General features: G+C 43.4%; 1 protein-coding gene and 1 pseudogene across 18 annotated transcripts in view; both read left to right on the forward strand.

Moving 5' to 3' along the window:
* Positions 1-21,720, forward strand: part of LOC147251074 (protocadherin alpha-13-like) — a 145,749-nt gene extending 124,029 nt beyond the window's left edge. For 10 of the 18 annotated variants that reach the window (XM_086221597.1, XM_086221599.1, XM_086221598.1 and 7 more), the window contains exons 2-4: positions 7,236-7,300; positions 10,875-10,960; positions 18,560-21,719. In XM_086221597.1, coding sequence (XP_086077723.1) covers positions 7,236-7,300; positions 10,875-10,960; positions 18,560-18,867 — 459 coding nt within the window. In that variant the 3' untranslated portion in view covers positions 18,868-21,719. Of the gene's footprint in view, positions 1-7,235; positions 7,301-10,874; positions 10,961-18,559 lie in introns of all 18 variants that reach the window. The other 8 variants (XM_086221593.1, XM_086221590.1, XM_086221592.1 and 5 more) reach the window with 3 other exon arrangements.
* Positions 874-4,523, forward strand: LOC147251086 (protocadherin alpha-C2 pseudogene; annotated as a pseudogene).
* Positions 21,721-21,956: the final 236 nt, after the last annotated feature.

Here is a 21,956-nt window from a genome sequence, read left to right on the forward strand (position 1 = left end):
GCAGCATCCAAGTGAGTCACTGTTTTCTCGCCATCTCCTGGGATGCCAGGCGCTTTATCATCGCCGTGGGCAGACCTGCGTGGGTGAAGGGTGACGCCTCACCAAGAGAAGGGAAAGATGTGTGCGGTAGACATGGATCTGGGTCTGGTGGTCTATGGTGGCTCAAGATGATCAAGTCCATCTTTAAAACTTTCTAAAAGTTATTTGAAGATTACATTTTTTATATGATTCCCTATAGTTTTTATGATGAATTCATTTGGAAATCTTATCATATCAGAAGCTTGATACTGCAAATCCATCTGTGACGAAATTGTCCAAACACTTAATTTTACTCCTCTTTGCCACTTTTGGATTCGGTTCCTGTCCAGTTAACTTAAACCTGTTTGTTTTTTTGAAAAAGGTTTATTTGTGGTACCTGGATGAAGAGGGTGGAATATATTGATGCTGGACAGCCATACTGCAACCACTCTGTCCATCTGTCGGTTACAGCATTAAAACCTGAAACAGAGAATTCTGAAATTCCTGTAAAGAAGTGACTTGTGAAATTTAAAAACAAAGAAAGCCCCTCAACTTTGGTAGCAACTGATGTTTGATTAATAATCTGAATTAATGTCAAGACAAAAAATGAGGGAAAAGGCACACACATCCAAGACGGTACAGGCGCATGTGTGTTGATCCCTCTGCTGCATCAAACGTTGTGTTTTACGTGTGCGTGACTTGCTAGATGTGTAAACGGTCATCAGAAGTCAGTGAAAGTGATTAGCATGTGACCAGTGAAGAACCTCACCATGAATTGGGGTTCTAGGACCCAACCTGTGGCAGAAAGGTATACGCTGCCCACCCATCCAATAGCAGTTACAGGACGAAGCGTCGTCAGCTGTCACTGAGGAGCAACGTGATCTCACGCAGGAGCCAAGATTGTTTTTGTGTCTCAGCTCAGGTGAAACAAAGCCACATCTGTTAGTCTGACGATGGGTTCCCTGTCACTCACTAGCCGTTATTCAGTCTTTGATGTTGACAGTAAAGGCTTCTTTAAAGGCTGCGGTAAAACAGGTTGTTTATTTGTTTTCTAGTCTGTATTTGTTAGAAATCCAGACTATATGACCGGAGGGCTGCTTACTAATTGTGGCTTTGCATCAGCGAGGAAGCCTAATCGCCAGCCTGCTTTCATAAATCAGTTTTCCCGGCGCACATTGAAAAGGGCGGTGGCACTGACAAAAAAAAAGAGAGGAAAACGTTATTATACCGATTAATTTCCGAGTGCAGATGGCTTTCGCTGCTCCCCGTGCGACACCCTGATCTGGCGAGCGATACGCTGATAAAACTGAAGTCTTTCCTCTTCAGGGCTTCATTTTTCATTAGATGGTGCTCGATCATTTTATCGAAGAAGGTGCCGAAATGCAGCCAGCATGATTTGAGCGAGTGGCTCTCTTCCACCCCCCACACCCCCTCCCCTCTTGCCCACACAACATCTCCACATCGCAGCGAGGGAGAGAGGGAGAGAGAGGCAGCTTCAGTGGAAGAAGTCAGCCTTGCTTGGAGGATAGAGAATTTGGAAAAACATCATCCATACAGGAGGAAAACATGGACGCAGGGGGAAAGAAAACACCCAGACAGGCACCAGAGAGGATGCGGTGGACGTCCTGCACATAGTCGGAGATATGCGCGGGCTATTCCCTCGTTTTTCATGAGGCGGGTGGGGACCCATATCCTGCTAAAAAGGCGGAAAGCTATTACCAACCTTATCCAAATCCTGCCTGCCTGCGATGGCTGTGACGGCGCGATGCTGTTGCAGTGTAAAAGAAAATGTGCATTTTTCTTTTTATTTAGTCATTTTCGCACTCGGCGGCCTCACAAATGGACAAATTCACTACTCTATTCCGGAGGAGCTGGAGAACGGAGCATTGGTAGGAGACATCGTCCGAGATTTGGGTTTGGACCTGAGAAAACTTTCCACCCGACGCGCCAGAGTCACACCTGATACTGGACGAAGATATTTCACCATCAACCACAAAACCGGCAAGCTGGTGGTGAGTGACCGCATAGACCGAGAGGCAATTTGTGAATTCAGTGGCACCTGTTCTCGCAATCTGGAGGTGGTGTTGGAGAACCCTCTGGAAGTACACAACGTGGAGGTGGAGATATTGGACGTCAACGATAACTCGCCGCAGTTCCCCCGAGATGAGTATCAGCTTGAGGTGTCGGAGTCCGCTCTGTCCGGGTCACGGTTCCACATCGAAGGGGCTCAAGACGCAGATGACGGTTCCAACTCCGTGAAGCAGTACCGCCTCAGCCCTAACGACCACCTGACTCTGGACTCCATTAAACCCATTTCTACCAACAAGCACATCGAGCTGATTCTCAAAAAGCCCTTTGACCGCGAGCAGATGCCCTCTCATCAGCTAATCCTGACAGCCGTGGATGGAGGCACCCCGCAGAGAAGTGGCACGGCCAAAATCAATGTACGCATCCTCGATGCAAATGACAACGTGCCTGCTTTTGACAGTTCAGTGTACAAAGTGAAAGTGTCTGAAAACTCTCTGAAGGGGACCCTCGTGATCAAGTTGAATGCTACAGACCCGGATGAGGGCTCCAACGGGGAAGTGTTCTATTCATTCAGCAGCTACACTCCCGAAAGGGTTAGACAGATGTTTTCCATGGACACAGACACAGGCGAGATAAGAGTGAAAAACAATATCGACTATGAGGAGAAAAACTCCTATGAAATGTACATGCAGGCGATGGACAAGGGGCCGGCACCTGTGGCAGTGCACTGTAAAGTAGTGGTAGAAGTTTTGGATGTGAATGATAATATTCCTGACATTGTGCTGTCATCACTCTCCAGTCCTGTGCGTGAAGATGCTCGGGCTGACACAGTCGTAGCATTGATCAGTGTAAATGACCGGGATTCGGGACCAAACAAACAAGTAACCCTAGAGATCATGCCACATTTGCCTTTCAAAATCAAGTCCTTCCGGAACCACTATACAGTCGTCACGTCTGCTTTCCTGGACCGGGAAACCATCTCGTCCTACAATGTCACTGTAAATGCCGTCGATGGAGGATCTCCACCGCTGTCTTCTCAGATGACCTTTAAAGTCAATGTTGCGGATGTGAATGACAATCCACCCCGATTCGAGCAGACATCATATACTGTCTATATCACAGAGAACAATGCTCCCGGTGCACCGCTGTGTGTTGTTAAGGCCACAGATGCCGATGCTGCAGAAAATGCACGCATCACCTATACTGTCCTCAATGACAACAACCACGGTATCCCTGTTGCCAGCTACGTCAGCATCAAACCTGATACCGGCGAGGCTTATGCTCTGAGAGCTTTCGACTTCGAGAAGCTTAGAGAGTTTCACTTTCAGATCAAAGCCCAGGACAATGGGGCGCCCCCACTCAGCCGTGTGGCCACAGTTTATGTTTACATCATGGATCAGAATGACCACGCGCCCCGGATCATCTACCCACCTGCTAATGGGAGCCGCACCACAGAGACTCTGTTAAAGAATGCTGAAGCGGGTGTGCTGGTAGCTAAGGTGGTGGCGTGGGATAGCGACGCAGGGCAGAACGCTTGGCTGCTCTATTCGCTGTCGCAGACTGATACAGACCTTGATCTGTTTAAGGTGCATGAGCACACAGGTGAGATCCGCACCACGAGGCGTGTCATCGAGGACAACTCCACCTCCTTTGCTCTGACTGTTCTAGTGCGTGATAATGGCCTACCACCTCTCTCCTCCTCCGCCACTATCCATGTGCATGTGATGGAGCTCCCGCCAAAGTTGACACCTGACCCCAAGCGTATCATCAGGCGCAACAGCCCCCTAATGTTTTCCAATGTCACTCTCTACCTCATCATTGCCCTGTGTGCCACTACTTTTGTTTTCCTGGTCACCGTCTTTGTGCTGGCCATTGTACGTTGCCATGCTTACTGCACCCAGCCTGGCTCCTGCTCTCCATGCTGCGTATCCAAGAAGAGCGCACCAGAGGGGGCCAACGCAGCAGGTGGCGGTGGCGGTGGAGGTGGAGGGGGAGGTGGAGGTGGGGCTGGAGGTGGAGGTGGAGCAAGACCTGCAGGTGGAGCTGCAGGTCAACCAAACAGCAATGTGGTCCTGCGGCGTGACCTCAAAGTAGAGCCACATTATATTGAAGTGCGGGGAAATGGGTCTATGACCAAAACATACTGTTACAAAACTTGCCTGACTGCAACGTCAGGAAGTGACACTTTTATGTTCTACAACACGGGACGGCCCCACAGCGGCACGTGGGGCTCGGGCTACGTCACCAGCCACAGCGGCCAGAGCCAGATATTTGTTCGGCGTCTCAGTATGCCGGATGCAACTGCCATTCAGGTGTGTGTGTGCAGTGTCTGTGTGTATTATTTTAGACTGTCACACAACAGTAAATGACTCACAATCCCTAAAAGGAAAACTCCGAGAGTTATGGTTCAGGTTGAGCTCTAGGGCGGTGTTCTTGCAGTGGTGTTGCAGCTGACATTTGGAACACCGGAGCTGTAGAAGTCTCTCATCTGTTCTGGCCTGTGAGGATCAAATATATGATATTGTTTCTTTTAAAGATTAATGTTTTTTTTCTTGTGCAAAACTGTACACAAACATTTATGAGGCAATTCTGTCTTTTTCGAGGTCTCTGGGTGACTAAAACAGAAAGGGAAAAAAAGGTTGAAATTCTTCCACCTGCGAGTTATCAGATTGAACCAACTTTTGTCAGCATTCTATCATTAATCCTCAGGTTTGTATGATTCACTTTTGCATGTGTCCCTAGTTTGCGAAAGACCAGTTATATTCTGTAACAAGTTCAAGGGTCTCCCTCCCTATCACTCTATGCCTCGCTTCCTTTTCCTGTCCTCTCCAAAGCAAACCTCAATAGCTGGCCTGTTCACCTTTGACCCAAAACAGGCAGCAGTGCTGTGGGCCTTGTGCTACAACACTCAAATCCAATTAGTCCAGAGGGCATTCAGTGGTCATCTCAGGAGAGGGGCAGTCTGGGAAACAGTGCAGCCTTTGCCAACTTTAAGGACCTACGGTCTCACTGCACCAAAATATCCTCTTCTGGTCACGTACCTCTCTGGTACTGAACGACAAGCCAGAGTTTGTGAATCAGTGAAGAAGGCAGAAATGAGGCAAAGACTCCGATTCTTGACATCGGAGCGTCATTGAGAGTTGCACCGTTGTTTGCAGCATTCCGACTGTTGTCATCAAATTATGAAGATAAAAGTGGGTTGGTTTTTTTTGGTCTTTACAGAGCTTCTGGTTTTATCTGTGCAGAAAAGGGAGGAAATATGTTTTAAAAAAAGAGGGATAAAACATATTTACAGCAATCATTCTGCTACCACTGGAGATGCTCCTCATTAATGCCAGTCATGTTTGTTCTTGCTATGTTATTAACTGGCAGCCATGGGTTTCTCAGCCCTGCGCTTGGATTGGCTGGCTCTGTGCAACTGAGGCGGGGGATGAAAGGTGATTGGACACAGTGTTGATGGCGGAGGTGTGAGCTCTGTTTCCATGCGAGAAGCGTTCATTCACAGGGAGAGGGAAGACTGGAGAAAAACGATGAAAAAAGGCTTGTCAAACCGGATTTTCTGATTTATAAGAACAATTGAGGACATAAGTGCACTAAAACTTCACTGCGTTCTTTTTTTGTCTGATCTCTCCTTTGTTTGGATTCTCGTCATCCACAGTTTCAATCACATGGGTTTCTGTATTCTTGTGTGCAGCATTGTTCATGTATTCCTTTGGTAGTGCGTCACACTCGGGACATGTTTTAGTTCCGTATGCTTGTATCTAATGTGTTAGTGAGCGTGTTTTAAATAACCCCCACTTACACCATGCGGACAAGCAGACCAGTCACACCTCGGCCACTGTCATGCTGCAACAGGGCAAGGATGTAGTAAAGCTGTTTAGTGCTATTTGTGGACAGTCTGCTCATTTTGGCTGCTCACGTGCATTGTGCTCAAGATGAAGGCTCTTATTCAACTGTGTTTAATGCCACAAACATCTTTTTCCTCTCAACCTATCGATCTAACATATCGATCCAACCGCTGATTGCTTTTTGATTATCTCTAACTAATCAACCTACATTCCACGGTAGATATGATGTCTGTCTAAGACGGTAGACATTCTCCCATTTGAAAGACTTCAAGAGGAATACCAGGCTTCTCTCATTAGGGGCAAATATTGGATTTCAAGGGTGATGAATGTCTACCGCAGACTCATAGAGGTCAGCGCAGCTTCTGCAGCAAGTGAACATCTGTCATATTTGAAAGGAAATGGGATTGCAAATGGGTCTCTTATGAACTGCATAGTCCAAGTAGCGGGGGTGGGGGTTGTTCATATTGGAGAAAATGCAGTCAGGTTAACAGCTTTAATCTACAGAAGTTTCACAACGTATGTATTTTAGTCCTCGAACGACATTTGGTTGTGATGTTGCATGTATTTGTAGCAGAAAAAGGAGCTTGTCTGACATGAAGATCCCACCACTGAACTGCAGTAATGGCAGCCAGGTGGAGGCTGTGGTGGTGTAATGAGTCGCACTGCTTAGCAGAGGGGGCTCATCATGATATCCTCCCCCCTCACTTCGTCCTCCACCTGTGACCTTCACAGGAGTGAAATGATGAGGGACAGTGGGTGGAGGGAAAAATGTAGCCTGAGCTCTGCATGGTTACCATGGTGAGATGTGTCAGACTGACTCAGGCACACTGTGTTCCTGTGAAACTCTAGGTTTTGATCAGTGTAAAAAGCATGTAACAGAGAAACAGCACAGAAAAGTAAGTGGTTATAAAGAATACAATGGGGTTTGGAAAGAAAACAATGAAAAAAACACTGTGATATTGCTGTTCTTTTGTGTTGTTCTATTTTGAAAGCAAAATATTGAGTGATAAGGAAATAAGAAAAGCTGTCATCGGTCTGTCAACCAGCCTGGTAAGACGAGGAGAGCCTGCATCACACAGTATTGAGGGTCAGTGGGCTGCTGGAGTAAAATTTCAGTCATTTTTTAAGGGTAGGACAAGATGAGTGCACATACAATCTTCAATTCATCACTTGTCTCCCCAAAGGCAGCCGCATGCCTCCACTTCTATGATTGTGTGTGTATGCGCAAGAATGAGTTTGTATTCTCGCCATGATTTATTAATGAGATGATATTGGGTTTTGCCTGTACTTAAGACTCACTTCTGCCTCCTCTCTCTCTCTCTCGCTCTCTCTCTCTTGCAGCCAAAGGCACCGAATTCTGACTGGAGATATTCAGCCTCCCTGAGAGCAGGAGGTGTAATGCAGAGGTAAGCTCCCACATTTCGATTTTATCTTCCTGCACTCCCTTCGTGTCCTCCCCGTTTGTCATGTTTGGTGAAAGCAATGTTTACTCTTACTACCCCACCCCACTCCCCAGCCTGGAGAACGTAACCAAACCCTGCTACGTTAAGTAGCTGAGCACCACCCTTGATTTCTACCTCAGACAACTTGCAATCAACAGCATGGTGGTGCGTTAATTACATCTCATACTATACAGACAGGGATGTGGTATAGCTTGGAGGTACATGTTTATGTAATTTAGGCTCCATGCAAATGACTTCTAAATGGACAGTCATTCTCTTCACTCTGTCATCATGAGTGTAGCAACTCTGTCATGTAAAGAAGATACAGTCCTCCAACATGGCTGTTGATAAAGGTATTTGAATGATGTCAGACATTAATTTGTGGCTTCAGTAAATACGCATGTCATATGATGACAGTCAGATTAAGACAACCTAATCTGCCTGGCAGTAGATGTTCATGTCCAGAATCCAGTTTTTACATTTAGTTTACATTATTATCATGGTTTATATTTAGTTTACATTTCTGTGCAGTTTGTTGTACGCGCTTGCTACCCAGAGTCAAGCTGTTCAATATTTTAACGACATATTTGGGTTAAAGTTCAATTTTGCAAAGCTCAGAGCTGGTTTTTTTTCTCCACAGGTCTTCTGCGTAGTCTTAATCACTTTGATATTTCAATAATCAGATTCAATCTCTTAAACTTGAAAAGCTAGTCTGTAGAGTTTATAAGCCTGAGGTGTCTTACATTTAAGTTCATAAATTATTCTGAGAGGGATGTTGGAAAGTTGCTGCCAGCTGTTGCTCAGCTGTGATGGCAGCACTGATGGGAGAGGGGCGTGACTTTCACAAAACAGAACAATTATTATTTCATTTTACCCATTTACACTGATATGTCCTCATTCACATAATTTCTGTTCACTGTACAATATGTTTTATAAAACCCCTCAGTTAGACCGCGGACATGAACTTATCATTCCGACTGGTCATCAGATGAATGACAAGAGAGACAGTGTGGAAAAATGCAGTTTGAGGTGTTGTCTTAATGTTGCCACAGACAGATGGAGGCCTGACGGGGAGGGAAGAGTTAGCAGGGTGTCAGTGATGGATGAAGGGCAGGTACTCAGCTGGAAAGATGGCATATTAGAGGCAGTGCAACATGACAACACCAATGATCACATTACCCATAAGACACGGTGCGATCACCATGCTGTGGGATCAGATGGACCCAACCAAATTAATGTTTCATTTGTGTAATTTGCACAATAGTTAAAAAAGCCCTCATACAAACAACATTTGTCTCATGACTCTCAGAGAGCTTCAGTCTTTGTATGCAGTCTTTCTGTGTATTTTGTGGTGCTGTCAGTCTGAGTGATGTCTCATTTCAGTTAAATGTCATGAAATTCACTCCTATTTTGTATACTGCATCGGTGTAGATATGCAGTTTTTGTGTGTACGTGTGTGTGTGCGCGTGTGTGTGTGCATGTTGATGTCCATGTCAGATTAAGAGCAGGAAACCCGTCTGAGTTTTGTTAATGTTACACAGATCTCCTCATAATTACAGCAGGGATTAATGAGCGTTTATGTGCTTGTGTAAACCAGCTGAATATGTTAAATCTTTCTCTTGGCTCACTACGTCTGATATAGTTTAAGTTGATCCCCCCACCCATAAACCAACCCCCAATGAATACTCACATTTATTCTCGAACATAATCAGAGCTTGTACAAGAGATTTTGGATAACACACCCAATCACCACGTCATAACACTGACCTATTTAATTTTACTTTAATCTCTGGAACGTTCCGAGAGATTTGTCAGATTTTGTCTGTGTCGGTTTTGTCGTTGTTATAGCGTTGATTTAAAACTAAGTCAGCCTCATGAGAAAATTAGATGCAGGAGAGTGATGCGGGAAACATGTTGTTACTGAAAGTAGAAGAGCAAGATAATGAGGAAAGATGAAGTGTATTTTCCATTAATATTTGATCAGCGTAGCTTGATGACGCTGGTGTTTAGCAACGCTTAAAATGGCTTCCATCACAAAAGTGCTTGTGTTCTCTTCACACACGGCGGCTGCACACAAGCACAGGGAGCTGATCTGATACATGTTACTTGTTTATCATTCATAAATACCTCCCCCCCAAAAAACAAAAACAAAATGCACATAGTATTTCAGTGCTCCTCATCAAAGCATTTCACAAGGCACTGAAAGCCTCTTGTTTTTCAATGAATAAATGAATACTCACTAACACAGACTTACTGGCCCATAGGATTTTTCGACTTTTAGGGACCGAATATCACATTGGAGGGCAGATGGGAGAAAAGTGGACAGGTTTATTTTGTAACAAATAGAGATTAGAATGATTTAGATAGATTCAGGCGTATATGCATAGTACTCAGCAAAATGAGAGGCTTGTAAATCTTCTACTAACATCTGACCGCTTCACTATTTATTGAAATATTATTGAAATCAATACATGACAAAGTGAAATATCTATCATAAATGGGACTGTTGTGGTACTACAGAGATGGCCAAAACTACAAATCATTCTCAAGACAAAAGAGAACATGCTTATTTATTGTGGACTCCAGGGGGAAAAAAATCACATCATTATTTGTATGTTTTTCCAGTGTAACTGAAATGCAAATATGAACTGTTCCACTAAAATTGTAATAAGATAAAGACTATTATGCATTTCTAGTTAGACAGCCTGGTCATCAGTGTTGACTGTGTGATTTGGATGAACTGCCCCTTTAAGAGTTCCACCATGTTAGGAAGCAATGACCATTTCTAAAGACATGGATATTCCTGACTAAAATATCACTGCCAGGGCTACAGAATGTATCTCACCATTTTTCAAACAAAAAGCAGATACACTCTGTTGCCGCACATCTTGTCTGTTATTTCACATTGCTGTGTGTGTGCTACTGTGTGTAGTGGGTTTTTTTCAGTAGAGGGGTAGGCGCTGAGAGGGAGAGTGCTGAAATCCCACAGAGCGGGTGTGAAAATGTAAAAACGGCCATCTGTAATCCATAATCCAAAGAATGTTAGGAACATGTGAATGCTTAAATCCCAATCTGAACGTTATATTTCTGGGATTTTGTGTGTTCTGCATCCCCAGCTGCTCAAGAAACAGACCAAGATTTTAATTTGTAATATAGGAAATATGAAGATGTGAGAAACTTTAGCCGTTTATGATCCTGATCTTACCATAATATGACAGATGGTCATATTATTTTACACTTTGATTTATCACAATTTATACATTTATATGTCAAAATATTAAAATCCTTGTTATTGTTATGGACATGCAACAGTTATCTCACCTCATGAGGATTATAATATTCACTTTTTTACTGAAATTCTTTTTGAATTTTGCCAGCAATGAGAGTTCTTCCTAATGTTTTGTCTCCCTCGTTCCTATAAAGAGGATGGACAACACCTTAGTCTTTTACATTTCAACACCATGGTACTGAGCAGTGGGTGCTACATTTGAGTTAATTACTGTCCTTTGTGTAATATTTGTGTTATTTTGTGTTCCAGCTCAGTGCACATGGAGGAGTCCTCAGTATTGCAGGGAGCCCAGGGTGTCCTGGTTCAGAACTGGCCCACTGCATCTAGCGCCGCCGGTAAGAATCAATCCATCGTCAATCCATCACTTTGACGCTTGCAAGGATAATTATAATCAGATTGTGCTTGGATAATCAATGTCTATCTCCTTGCAATCTCAAAAAATGCAAAGATTTAAAAAAAAAAAAAAAACGGAGTACCGAAGCTCAAACCACAAGAGAGTTTGACAAACACAGAGACGCTGACAAAAAGATTGCCTCGACCCATTCTCGCCAACTTCCCCTTGATGCAGAGAGAGGAAATGACACATGCTTGGTTGGTGTAGATGAATATCTTTGCTCTCTGTTGCAGGAAGAAACAGTGTAGAGGGGAAAAGGTACAGACAGTGGTTGATTGGTTTACAGAGCCAAGACAAACATAATGACATTCCCTCTGTATTTATATAGATCATCATCATCAGCTCTTTTCCTCTAACACTCACTAAGCCAAGCGTGGCTAAGGTGGGCAACAAATGAACCTTTCCCAATTTTGTGTAACATACAGGCGCTCCAGGCTGTGCATTGCTCCTTATTGCAGATGTCAAACAGTTGAATGCGAAGGATATATTTCAATAATCCTTTCAAATGGGGAGCCATTTAACGTGGGATCTGACTCTAGCATCCCTGCATTGAAGACATGAGCAGTTCAGTGATAGTGAAAGGTCACTTCTGCATTAAAACACATACACGTCTGGGCTTCATCAATAAGCACAGCAGCAGAGCAGAATTTTAAGAGCAGAAACTGTCCCTTTAATTAAAATCGGTGCCTAAAAATGTGTTACAGCTTCTGTACTTTGAAGACATTTCACTTGTCAGCACTTGATTATTTGATTGATCTGATTGAAAACAAGAAAAGGCAGTGAGCACGCTGAGAAAATTGGAGAAGGAGACATGTTAGAGAGCAATACAAAAGTGGGCACAATGAGAAGACTGAAACATGGACACCAGTGCAATTAAGTTTAAATAAAGAGGTGATTTGTTATAATTACGAATGTAGAGATGGCCTGGCTGCAAGCTGGGCAGGCAGACAGATTGCCCACACACTAACTACTGTCTCTTCCTATCCGCACATACACACACACACACACATACACACACACACACACACACACGCAGCCTCCTACGCTCATGCCATTGATTTCTTGTCTTGGCTGAGGAATTGCAGCTTGGATGCTCCTCAAAACACAAGAGATGGAGAGACACAATGATAGAAAGACAGACAGAAAGAGCAGAACAGGCAGGAGTGACATCATCAAGCTGGATCAGCAGTAACAAGATCAGCTTGTGAGGATTTGAGGTGGACTAATTAAAGTGTGACAGTTCAAAAACAACATCGAGTACACACTAACCTTGATTTGCCTTCGGGCTGACTGTAGCTTGTTTATTTCTTTGTTAGCCAGGTTAAGAATGGAAATATTAGCTGAAGGCTCCATCAGCTTCAGGCTGAACAGGCCTGGATTAAAGATAATTATGGGTTGAGAAAGTCAGATGGTATGAAAAGCATTCATACAAGTCTAGAGTCGTCTCACTGAAGGGTGATTTATGTCTTCCAACTTTCAAAAAGAATCTCTTTATCATGTCCCAGAAATCCCAGAAATTGAGATATTGATTCAATTTGGCCTGTCTGAGTCACAGGCCATGCTATTTATAGCCAAGTTGTCTTGTTTGTTTGAGGGGCTGTGGACCTTAGGTGGGGTCTATGGGCATTTGATTTGTCTAGAGAATTATTTCACCGTGGTTTCGGTAGCTGTTCTGTCCATCAATGGGAAACAAAGCGGTATGACCCAATTTCCTCCCCCTCTGATTTAAGCGCATGTGGATTTGGTATTAATTTGTTTGGTTGCATACGTGTGCTGGCACATTGTGTGTGTGTGTGTGTGTGTGTGTGTGTGTGTGTGCATGCGTGCGTGCGTGGGTTTGGCTGTGCTTCTGAGTGTGTTTTGGCTGCCTACTTTGTGTGCTGCTTCTGCTGTGACAGATGGAGCGCAGCCCACACCCAGATTAACAGACCCACATTAATGAAATCAGCTCGCTAACTCTCCCTCCATGTCTGTCTTATTCTGGTGTATCTCCCTTTATCTAGAAGCTCTGTGTCTAAACAAGGGGCACATAATTGCAACCATCCCCTTGAGAGGTGGGCCGAGAGAGACAAAGAGAGAGAGAGACAGAGAGAGAGAGCAGAGTATAGGGAGATGGGTGGGTTGCAAAGGGAGGGAATTGAAAGTAACAAGAGACCAGGCACTAAAGGCAAACTGAAAGGTAGACAAGCCATGGACATGAATTGTTGGAGAGGGATTGACGATGAGTAGATCAGAATGAGTGACTGAAGACGAAAGAGGGGATGCTGGATGAGGCTGCTGTTGCTGGGGGAGACTGACTGAGAGGGAGCTTGCAGCATTATTCTCTATCAGCACAACCACTGTCACCATGACTCCTACCAACGTCCCACTGCTTCACTGGAGGATGTTGTTTCCACGGCAACCATTCATGGCCCCTTATATTGGCAGGGGAAGGGAGGGAAGGAGGTGGGGCTGTCACATAGAGGGGAGTGCAAACATATGGTGTTGGACAAAAGGTACAGAAAAGGAAAGGGAGCGGCGACCGAAGGTATCAAGTGAAGGACGATGGGAGGTGTGCCAGAAATGCATGTAGATGAGCAACATAGGGATGAAGTCAAAAGGAGGAAGGTGGTTATTTGGGAAGCAAGAGGAGGGGATAAAAGGTGTAAAGGGAAGAAGAGAGAAGAGGATTGAGTAACGGAGGGAGAGTGACCTACATTCACTGGGGCGGTGGTGTGCTGCAGCAGCGGATGCAGGTTTACTCTTCTCACCCTCGATAGCGCTCACACATTTAAACACAGAGGAAGAGAGAATGATGATTTTGCACAGAAGAAATTCAAAAGCAAGCACCTGTTAAGATAAAAGGGAAGGCGGTGTCACGTGACATGTTTAGAGAAGACTTCAATATGCATTCATTCTTTATTTCAGCCCTTCAGATAATCAAATCCTAAACAGCTGTTTCAATCTCAGCCATTTACATTGTTGCATCAAGGGCAGGTGATCCATTTCAATAAAGCGAGGCGATTCTAAGAGGTGATTGACAACAGATTAAGACAAGAGGGTAAAGATGAGAGAGTTTATTAGGCCGCATGTCATCATTTATGCTTTCGAACTTTCAGGTCATGTGTATTTTCGGGAAAAGCTTTTTGACAGAATCAGAAAGTCAAGGTGGAATTGTTTTTGCTGCACCTTATTTCCTCCTCTCCATCTGCTTCCTGTACTTGACTTTCTCATATGTTTCATTTTATTGTCAATGTGTTTTTTTTTGTTGTTCCCATTCTGCACTCCCGGAGTCTCTTAATATCTTGCCAGTTCTTAGCTCTCCCTCCAGCTGCCCCCCCACCACACAGCCCCTCTTTTGGGAAAAGTTCTGCTTCTCTGTTTATCTTTTTTAACATGCTAACATAAACACAGCTAGACCAATAACCCCCTCCCCCCCAAACACTGACATTGAGGGCTATTTATATTATGTTAAGCCCTGTCACTCGGGATAACTTGTGTCCACCATCTGCCACATGATCGGATGGGGAAGATAAAGGAAGTTGCTCAGCCTGGCATGAAACCCAAACAGATACACAAACACACTCAAATAGAACAATCAGTTCCCATCTTTGTATTTTCTACCCCTGAACAGGTTTTTTTTTTAAACTTCCCCCACTGCAGACTGAATATATGGAAATTTATGCAGACATCCAAATGTATTCTGCAATCAGCACCCAAGCATGAATGTGAAAACACAGACACATGATTAAGAATGAGATTTTTAATAGACTACAACATCACATCCATGTTTTTTGTTGTTTTTTTTTATCAAAAAAGTACATTGCAGAGCACACACGCAGCAGCTGTCTTTCCAGAGGGTGTGGTCCCTCTGAATATCCTCATAATGCTCACGTTTTTTTATTTCATTTTTCTTTTCTTTTTTTTACTACTGCAGTATACCAAAAAAACTCTTTTAGTATCTTAAAATCAAGTTTTTTTTTTCCACCGCTCTAGTGTTGAGCTTCATATTTCACATCTGCATCTTCCTCCTCTTCTTCTCGTCCTCCTCAGCATGTTATGTAACGCTGCACTGCGCTTCTGCCAAACCGGTCGATGTGTCAGCTGAGACGAGAGGCTGAATAAAATAGACGTGGCAAAATGGAGCTTAGGTGATTGTGACAAACTTGGGGTGGCACACGCAAAGACGCTGGATGGAGAGCTCAACAAATCAGATTCTCTGAGGGAAAAATCGCTGCCACTGTAACGTCAAACAATCATCAATCCTCTGTGAAACCACAAAACGTCCTTGTCTGAAATATACATGTTAGTCATCATTAATGGACAAGCTCCTCACTATCTAATCACATTAATGTTGATGGATCCATGTTTAAGACCTAGTCAATAATTGGGAAGGACTGGTGTTCGCTGGCTGAGTTTTCACGCTAGATTACATGAAAGGTCAGGGGGAATGAATAGCAGGGGGGAAAAAGAAGGGAGGGAGGATGGGCAGAAGGAACAGAGAGGAATGAAGTTTTGCTCTGCAACAGCCATGGACAAATCAGATAGAAGCAGCAGCTGTGTATGGCGTTGGGAGAGGTGAGTCTGTTAGCACCATGAGGGATCCAGGGAGGGAGACGTGAAAGAATTAGGGGTGTTAGGGAAGAGGAAAGACAGCATGTCCACTGATTTGTTTTGTGTCTTTTCCAGCTCAGCAGTCAGACATTAACCCCTGTCTTGCCCTTTTTTCAGCTGTCTGCTCACAGCATGACTCATCACTCTCTGGGGTGTTGTTTTGTTTATGAAGTTTGCAAAGGTGCACCGATGTCTCATCAAACTCCCACATCGAGTTAGAGAGGTATAGATGCAACAGAGTGGACATTTGAGAGCAAAAGCATTGTGTAATATTCTGCATTTTTCATTTAGTGTGTCTGTGCTGGCTTTCCTCTGTGTCTGGTGGCCTTTTCAGCGTAGAGAATCAGAGTCATGTTACTGCTGGGCGAGTCAGATAAGGACTTATCAACAGTGAGAAAGCTCTGGCCTTGTAAATGAATGTGACTCTAGCTGTCTCTGCATCTACAATGAGGAGGGAGCAGTGGCTGGATCTAGCATGTTCCATGATAATCTTCACAAGCTAATTCTGTCTCTTCTCTGCAGCTCTTCCAGCTGTGTTGTCACAGCGGGGGGGGGGGGGGGGGGAGCATTAGAGAATTTGGAAATACTGATTTGGAACAATTCAAGTGCTCCTCCACTGTGGCCCTGGTGCCTGATTTTTGAATATATCTAAGGGGATCAAACAGGATTCCAAAGACATGACAATTCAGACAACCAACCACAACCAGTTATCATTTTCATTATCAGATTATCTTTTTTTCTTCATTAATAAGTCGGCCTATAAAGTGGAAATAAATGGTGAGGAATACCAAATATATCCATGTTTTTAGTTCACAAAAAACAAAATCATCTGCCTTGACTTTAGCAGAAGGAGGAGCTTTGCAACTGTGCGTGCCACAGTGACTGATGAGGATTGTATGCCGAGTGGGAGATGTCATGTTCACTATGGATTTGCTCCATGAATCCTTCACTGCAGAGGAGGAATATGGAACCAAGTAGTATTAACCGAACAAGAAGACTGAATTAAACGAAAATACGACTGTAAAACCTATGAATCGCAGGGATTTACCAACTTTATCAACTCACAAGGTGAAATGTATTTGTCTTTTTTTTGGTCATGCACTATGAAAGAAAGAAAATTTTTTTTTGTTGGACTAAACCAATTACTCCCTGAGGACATTTTGATCACAAATCTGTAGCATCAGGGGAGTCTAACTGAACTATCGCCCCTCTTCACAGAGGCAGACCTCTGACACCACTCTCATAGTTTCAGAACGTTTGCAACATCGCCCACGATATTTTAGATGACTCTGAATATTGATGTAAAAGCTGTGACACTGACACTAAAACGATACCAGATGTACTCTGTGTGTATATCTTGTATCTCTCTAATGAGCAGAGGGATAAGATAAGATAGGGAGGATGCATTCTCTACCCTGGGTACTGTATGAGGTCAAGCTACTTCTTCCAGACACAGTTCCTTCTGGTCGGATGGAGCTCGGCTCACTTAATCTCGCCTTGGGAAAGAAGAGATAAAGAATCAAATTGCAGGAATATGTGAGACAAGTCGATGCAGGGAAAGAACCAGAGGAACTGAATCTTGCTGGTTTCTTTTTGCTGTGTATTATCCCTAAACATTAATACAATGACACACCAAAATGATTGAAATAAACTGGGAGTTCCTCCTTAATTTACATTCAGGATGGTTGTACATGAACTCCAAACGACAGTTACACCTGCTAACGCCTGAATACTGTGTGCACAGTGTTACTTGGACACATCCTGCTCCTGTTTGAACTATGCTGCTCCTCTGACTTTTTTGCCAAATTCCGATACAGAGAGACATTTTCTCATTAAGAGGCTGGAAGTTCTGTTAAATCCAGTTACAAGACAGTTCACTTTTAACACTAAAAAATGATTTTCGGTAGATATCTGAGCAAAGGGCATAGAAGGACCATAAAAGGCTCTGTAGCAACAGGAAGAGTGCAGGTTAAGTCCGAAATGCCAGTAAAATACCACATTCCATGTCCTTTTCCAACCTTTACTGTGGTGATTGAGGTTTTAATGTTTTATCAGATTGTGCCACGTAAGCTGTGGCCAGCAGCGAGTACTTTGATTCATTTCATCTTTACAGAAACCCTCATTAAGTTCCTGTGCCTGTCACCTTTTTGTAGCATGTCATGGCTCTTCTTCCAGGAAAGCCAATCGTTATTGATGAGCTCAGGCTGCTGGGAGCATTGGTGAATTCTTTTTTGACACAGTTTCCCAAATTGATGCTTACAAAAGAGCACTGTAGCTTTGGGCTGGGCCTTTTTATTTAGTTTTCAGCAGCTACAGTCAGTTATTAAAACTGCCTCCTGCAGGAACACACTTCAGGGGACTGGCCTCTGAAGGTTTTAGTTCAGGATGGGATTTGTCAGCTATCTGTAAGCTTTGTTAATTGCCTGACTGCAGGCTGCACTTAATCTGCCAAACAATGTTTTGGCAAAGATATTTAATTTATATTGAATACAAATAGTGGACAATCAGATTTCCGTGTTCTCTTCATAGATCTTTTGAGTGAATGCGGTGGGAGTTGAAAACATTTATCTTTTGAAATAAAGAGATGGAACACAAAATGATTAAAAGCAAACAATGTAATGTATTTAAAACTACAAGCAAATATAAAGTATTTTCCCCCCCATAGCCAAGAAAACTAAGGGGCGTAACGGCTCAAGTTCATGTTCCAATTTTATTCATTCTCAAGAAATCTATGCTGAATTAGCATTAGTCTGAGCCCTTTATAAAACAAAGCAAAAGAGTGACATAGATTTTAAATACTATCAACAGTAAATGGTACCCCGTATGTACCGCTGAATAGGTTTTTCAATGAATGATGTATGTTTGCAGCCATCTTTCACTGACGCTATCTGTCCAAAGCAAATAAGTAGCTAATGCTAACCTGTCAACTATCTGTTGTTTCTTTCAGATGGTGAAGGGGGAGAGGTCTCACCCCCGATGGGTGCCGGTGTAGACAGCAACAGCTGGCACTTTCGTTACGGCCCCGGTGGACCTGGAGCACCCCCACAGCACCTGAAACCCGGTGAAGTTCCCCCAGAAGCTTTCATAATCCCTGGCTCCCCCGCCATAATATCCATCAGACAGAACCAGGGAGGAGAGGACGACAAGAGCGATTTCATCACCTTTGGAAAGAAAGAGGAAGCCAAGAAGAAGAAAAAGAAGAAGAAGGAGAAGAAAGACAAGAAGGATAAGGGAAAGGATGATGGAGACGAGTAAAGAAGCAGAAAGTGAAGTTAGCAAAGGAAAAAAAAAGGGTGTTGCTAAAACAGAGGTACCAACCAAAGTCCACTGGGCAAAAAGAAAATGTGAAGACAAATAAGGATTCTCCTGTTTCGTTTTATCAACAATTTTCACTGAAATATTTTCATGGGCTTTCTGTTGTGAACCCGGCCTTACCAAGATGTATTTTACTTCAGTCCCACTGAGGTAAATTATTGATCTTGCCTTTATAAACAATAAAAAGATTGATCTTCCTCCACGCCCCGATGTGCCTACACACCCTAAGTCAACTATGTCAGTCATTGTTTGACATGAGAAAGGACCACTCTTTGCCCTCATCCTGAGTTTCTTCTCCTTTAACCCACTGGGCATGTTGGCACCTCTGTCTTACCCCCTCCCCAACTATGATGTGTAAACCCTTCTCTGTGAGAGAAGACAAGTAAGAACAACAAAAAGCTCTGTGCCAGCCAAGGAAAAGAGGAACGAAGATTGAGTCCGATGTAAGCAATCTGGAGCTGGACACACACTACTTGTAAATAGCACAGGAGAGAGTCACTGAAACTAAGGCTAACAAAACACTGCTGCAGATTCCCAACTACCGACAGTGTTTCCTGCAATCTCAATGAAACCACATGCACATACACGCATGCTCACACACTCCAACATGCAAAAACACATACACACACTAACCATGTGGACACAGAAAGCACTTGAGACTGGGAGAGATATAAAAAATGAGGGGAAAATCAACTGACATCAAACAAATGTGCTGAAAACGAGACACTGCAAGCTTTTTACCCTGAACAGTCACCTAAGCGGTGCACCTGTGTACATCAACTCTCTCAGGATGGAAGCAGCATCCTTTGCAATCACTCTGTATCTGCTCACTGCATTTAAAGGACAGAGAGAGCTACAGCTCCAGCCAGAATCCCAACTGAGGAATGCAGAGAGCACATGGAAGACGGGGAGATGGGAAGTTACCCTTCACTCCCCCTGAGGATCACGGAAAGAAGAGTCCAGCTGAGCTGGCGTGTGACTCCGCTTTCAGTCAGTGGACTCTGATGACAGAATATTAAGAGAATCGTGAGGTTTTGATAACACCTTCTCTTGTCACCCTGCTGCAGCAAAAGCCTGATGCTTTGAATGTTTGGTAGCAACCAGTCCTTACCTAATACCTTGAGTTTACAACTGCTCACCTGCTTGTACTTGCCCCAGGCTGCCACAAACTGTCCCCTCCTTTCCCACCCACCTTTCTCCTCATAGCCTCCCATCCCACTGACTGCCTCTTCATGTGATGCTGAAGTTTATGAACTGATTCTATTTTTATTTTATTCTCTAAAGAGATTCGCAGTTCCATACTTTGCCATTTTTTTTCCTCACAGCTTTAACTGCTTTTTGCATGTCATGCCCACCCCCCCTGCATTTGCCTAAGGCCCGCTCTTACCCCACTGCTCAGGATCCATCCTGACAATGGCCTGCTCTGAACATTGTGGTGTGCTGAGAACAGCATGGAGTAATGTGGATGAGGCCTGGGGAAGGCCGGTCGGGGGTCTATACACCCTGAACTCTTGTCAGATGTCTCTCAAAGTGCAAAACGGTTCAGTGCTTTTAACTTGTGAATACTAAAGTACGCTGTTCATTTCCTGTTTGTAGCCACTGATGAGAGGGGACAAGGTGGGATGAAGCAACTTACAGGGGTGGAGGACCGGCATGTAAAGTGAGGAAACAGGTGCCGTGGGCTGGCCCTCTCCCTCCGTGTGCAAGAGAAGAAAATTGTTTGCTGAGTCATGTATTAGCTTTTCTGTACGCTGTAACTGTAGCGTAGAGTGTTCAGATTGTCTCCACACAAGTAACTGAAACCTGAGAAAAATACGGGCATCTAGGGATTCCTGACAACAGCTTTATCCCACCAATCCTCTCTCCGGAGGTTTTGAAAAATGGGCAGCGACATGCCTCAAGACTTGCTTCTGTTGGTACCCCTCCCTATGCCTGTAACTTGTTGCCACGTCCCCAAAGTTTTGCGGCTCAGTATGACGTCACTCCATTAAGTGGCTGCTGCATGTACTGCTCTAAGGAAACACATACTATATAGAGAAATATATATATAAATAGATAGATAGCTATGATTTTATTCTTTTGTATTATCATTTTCTTCATTACTCACACAGGAGATATTTGTATGTACTTCTGTCTATGCCAAACATCTATGTACTACAATCTTCACGCTCCACAGATGTTGTACGGCATCCACTAAACCTCTTTAGATATTTGTAAATGCTATAGTGTGATACCTTTCAATGCAAGTTTTTTTTTCCCTCCAAACTATGATTTTATGCTTTTGAGAACAAGTAAAGTAAGAAAGGAAAAAAAAAAAATCACTCTTTGTGTCCGGCTTTGACATGACGATCTAACTAACACTGTAATATTGTAACTGAAATCTGTATGATCCTATGATGAGCTTTCACTTCCCTTTCACTCTTAAAAAAAAGGAGAAAATGACTGAAAAAATATTCCCGTGTAAAAAAAAAAAAAAAAAAAAAAAAAGTATATGTAGTGTATGCTTGTATTTAGTGAGCGTTCCTGCTGTCATTCTTTCCCAATGTATGGTGGTGAACTATGGTGGCAATGTGCTGTCCTAACTGGACCGGCCCAGATCTGTTGTAAAATCCTTTTTTGTACACCCGCTCATCAACTGTGACAGTGAAGTAGTGAATCATTTATTTCATTTACTTTCCGATTTTTTTTATTTTACCTAAATGGATACAGTGGTAATGTGTTTTGTTTATAAATCACTAATAAAGTTTTCTTTCTTAAAAATAAAATTGAATTTAATGTTGTGCAAGAGTGTGTGTGTGTGAGAGAGAGAGAGAGAGAGCAAGAGCAAGAAAGCCTTTTGAGGTGTATCATAACAGTTATTTAGTCATACACAATTACAAATTCAAAATGTGATTGAATTTATATAATCCTTTGGGTTAACTAACCATTCTCAGTACAGTTAATCTGTTTTATGTATGAAACCAGTTTGATTAGACCCAAGCAGCGGGTAATTTAAGTTTCATAATTTTATTTTTCAGAGAATCCGTTCA

The sequence above is a fragment of the Aulostomus chinensis genome, chromosome 13 (assembly GCF_037954235.1).
Source record: "Aulostomus chinensis isolate RoL2024-O1b breed Wild chromosome 13, RoL_Achi_v1.0, whole genome shotgun sequence".
NCBI classification, from domain to species: Eukaryota; Metazoa; Chordata; class Actinopteri; order Syngnathiformes; family Aulostomidae; genus Aulostomus; species Aulostomus chinensis.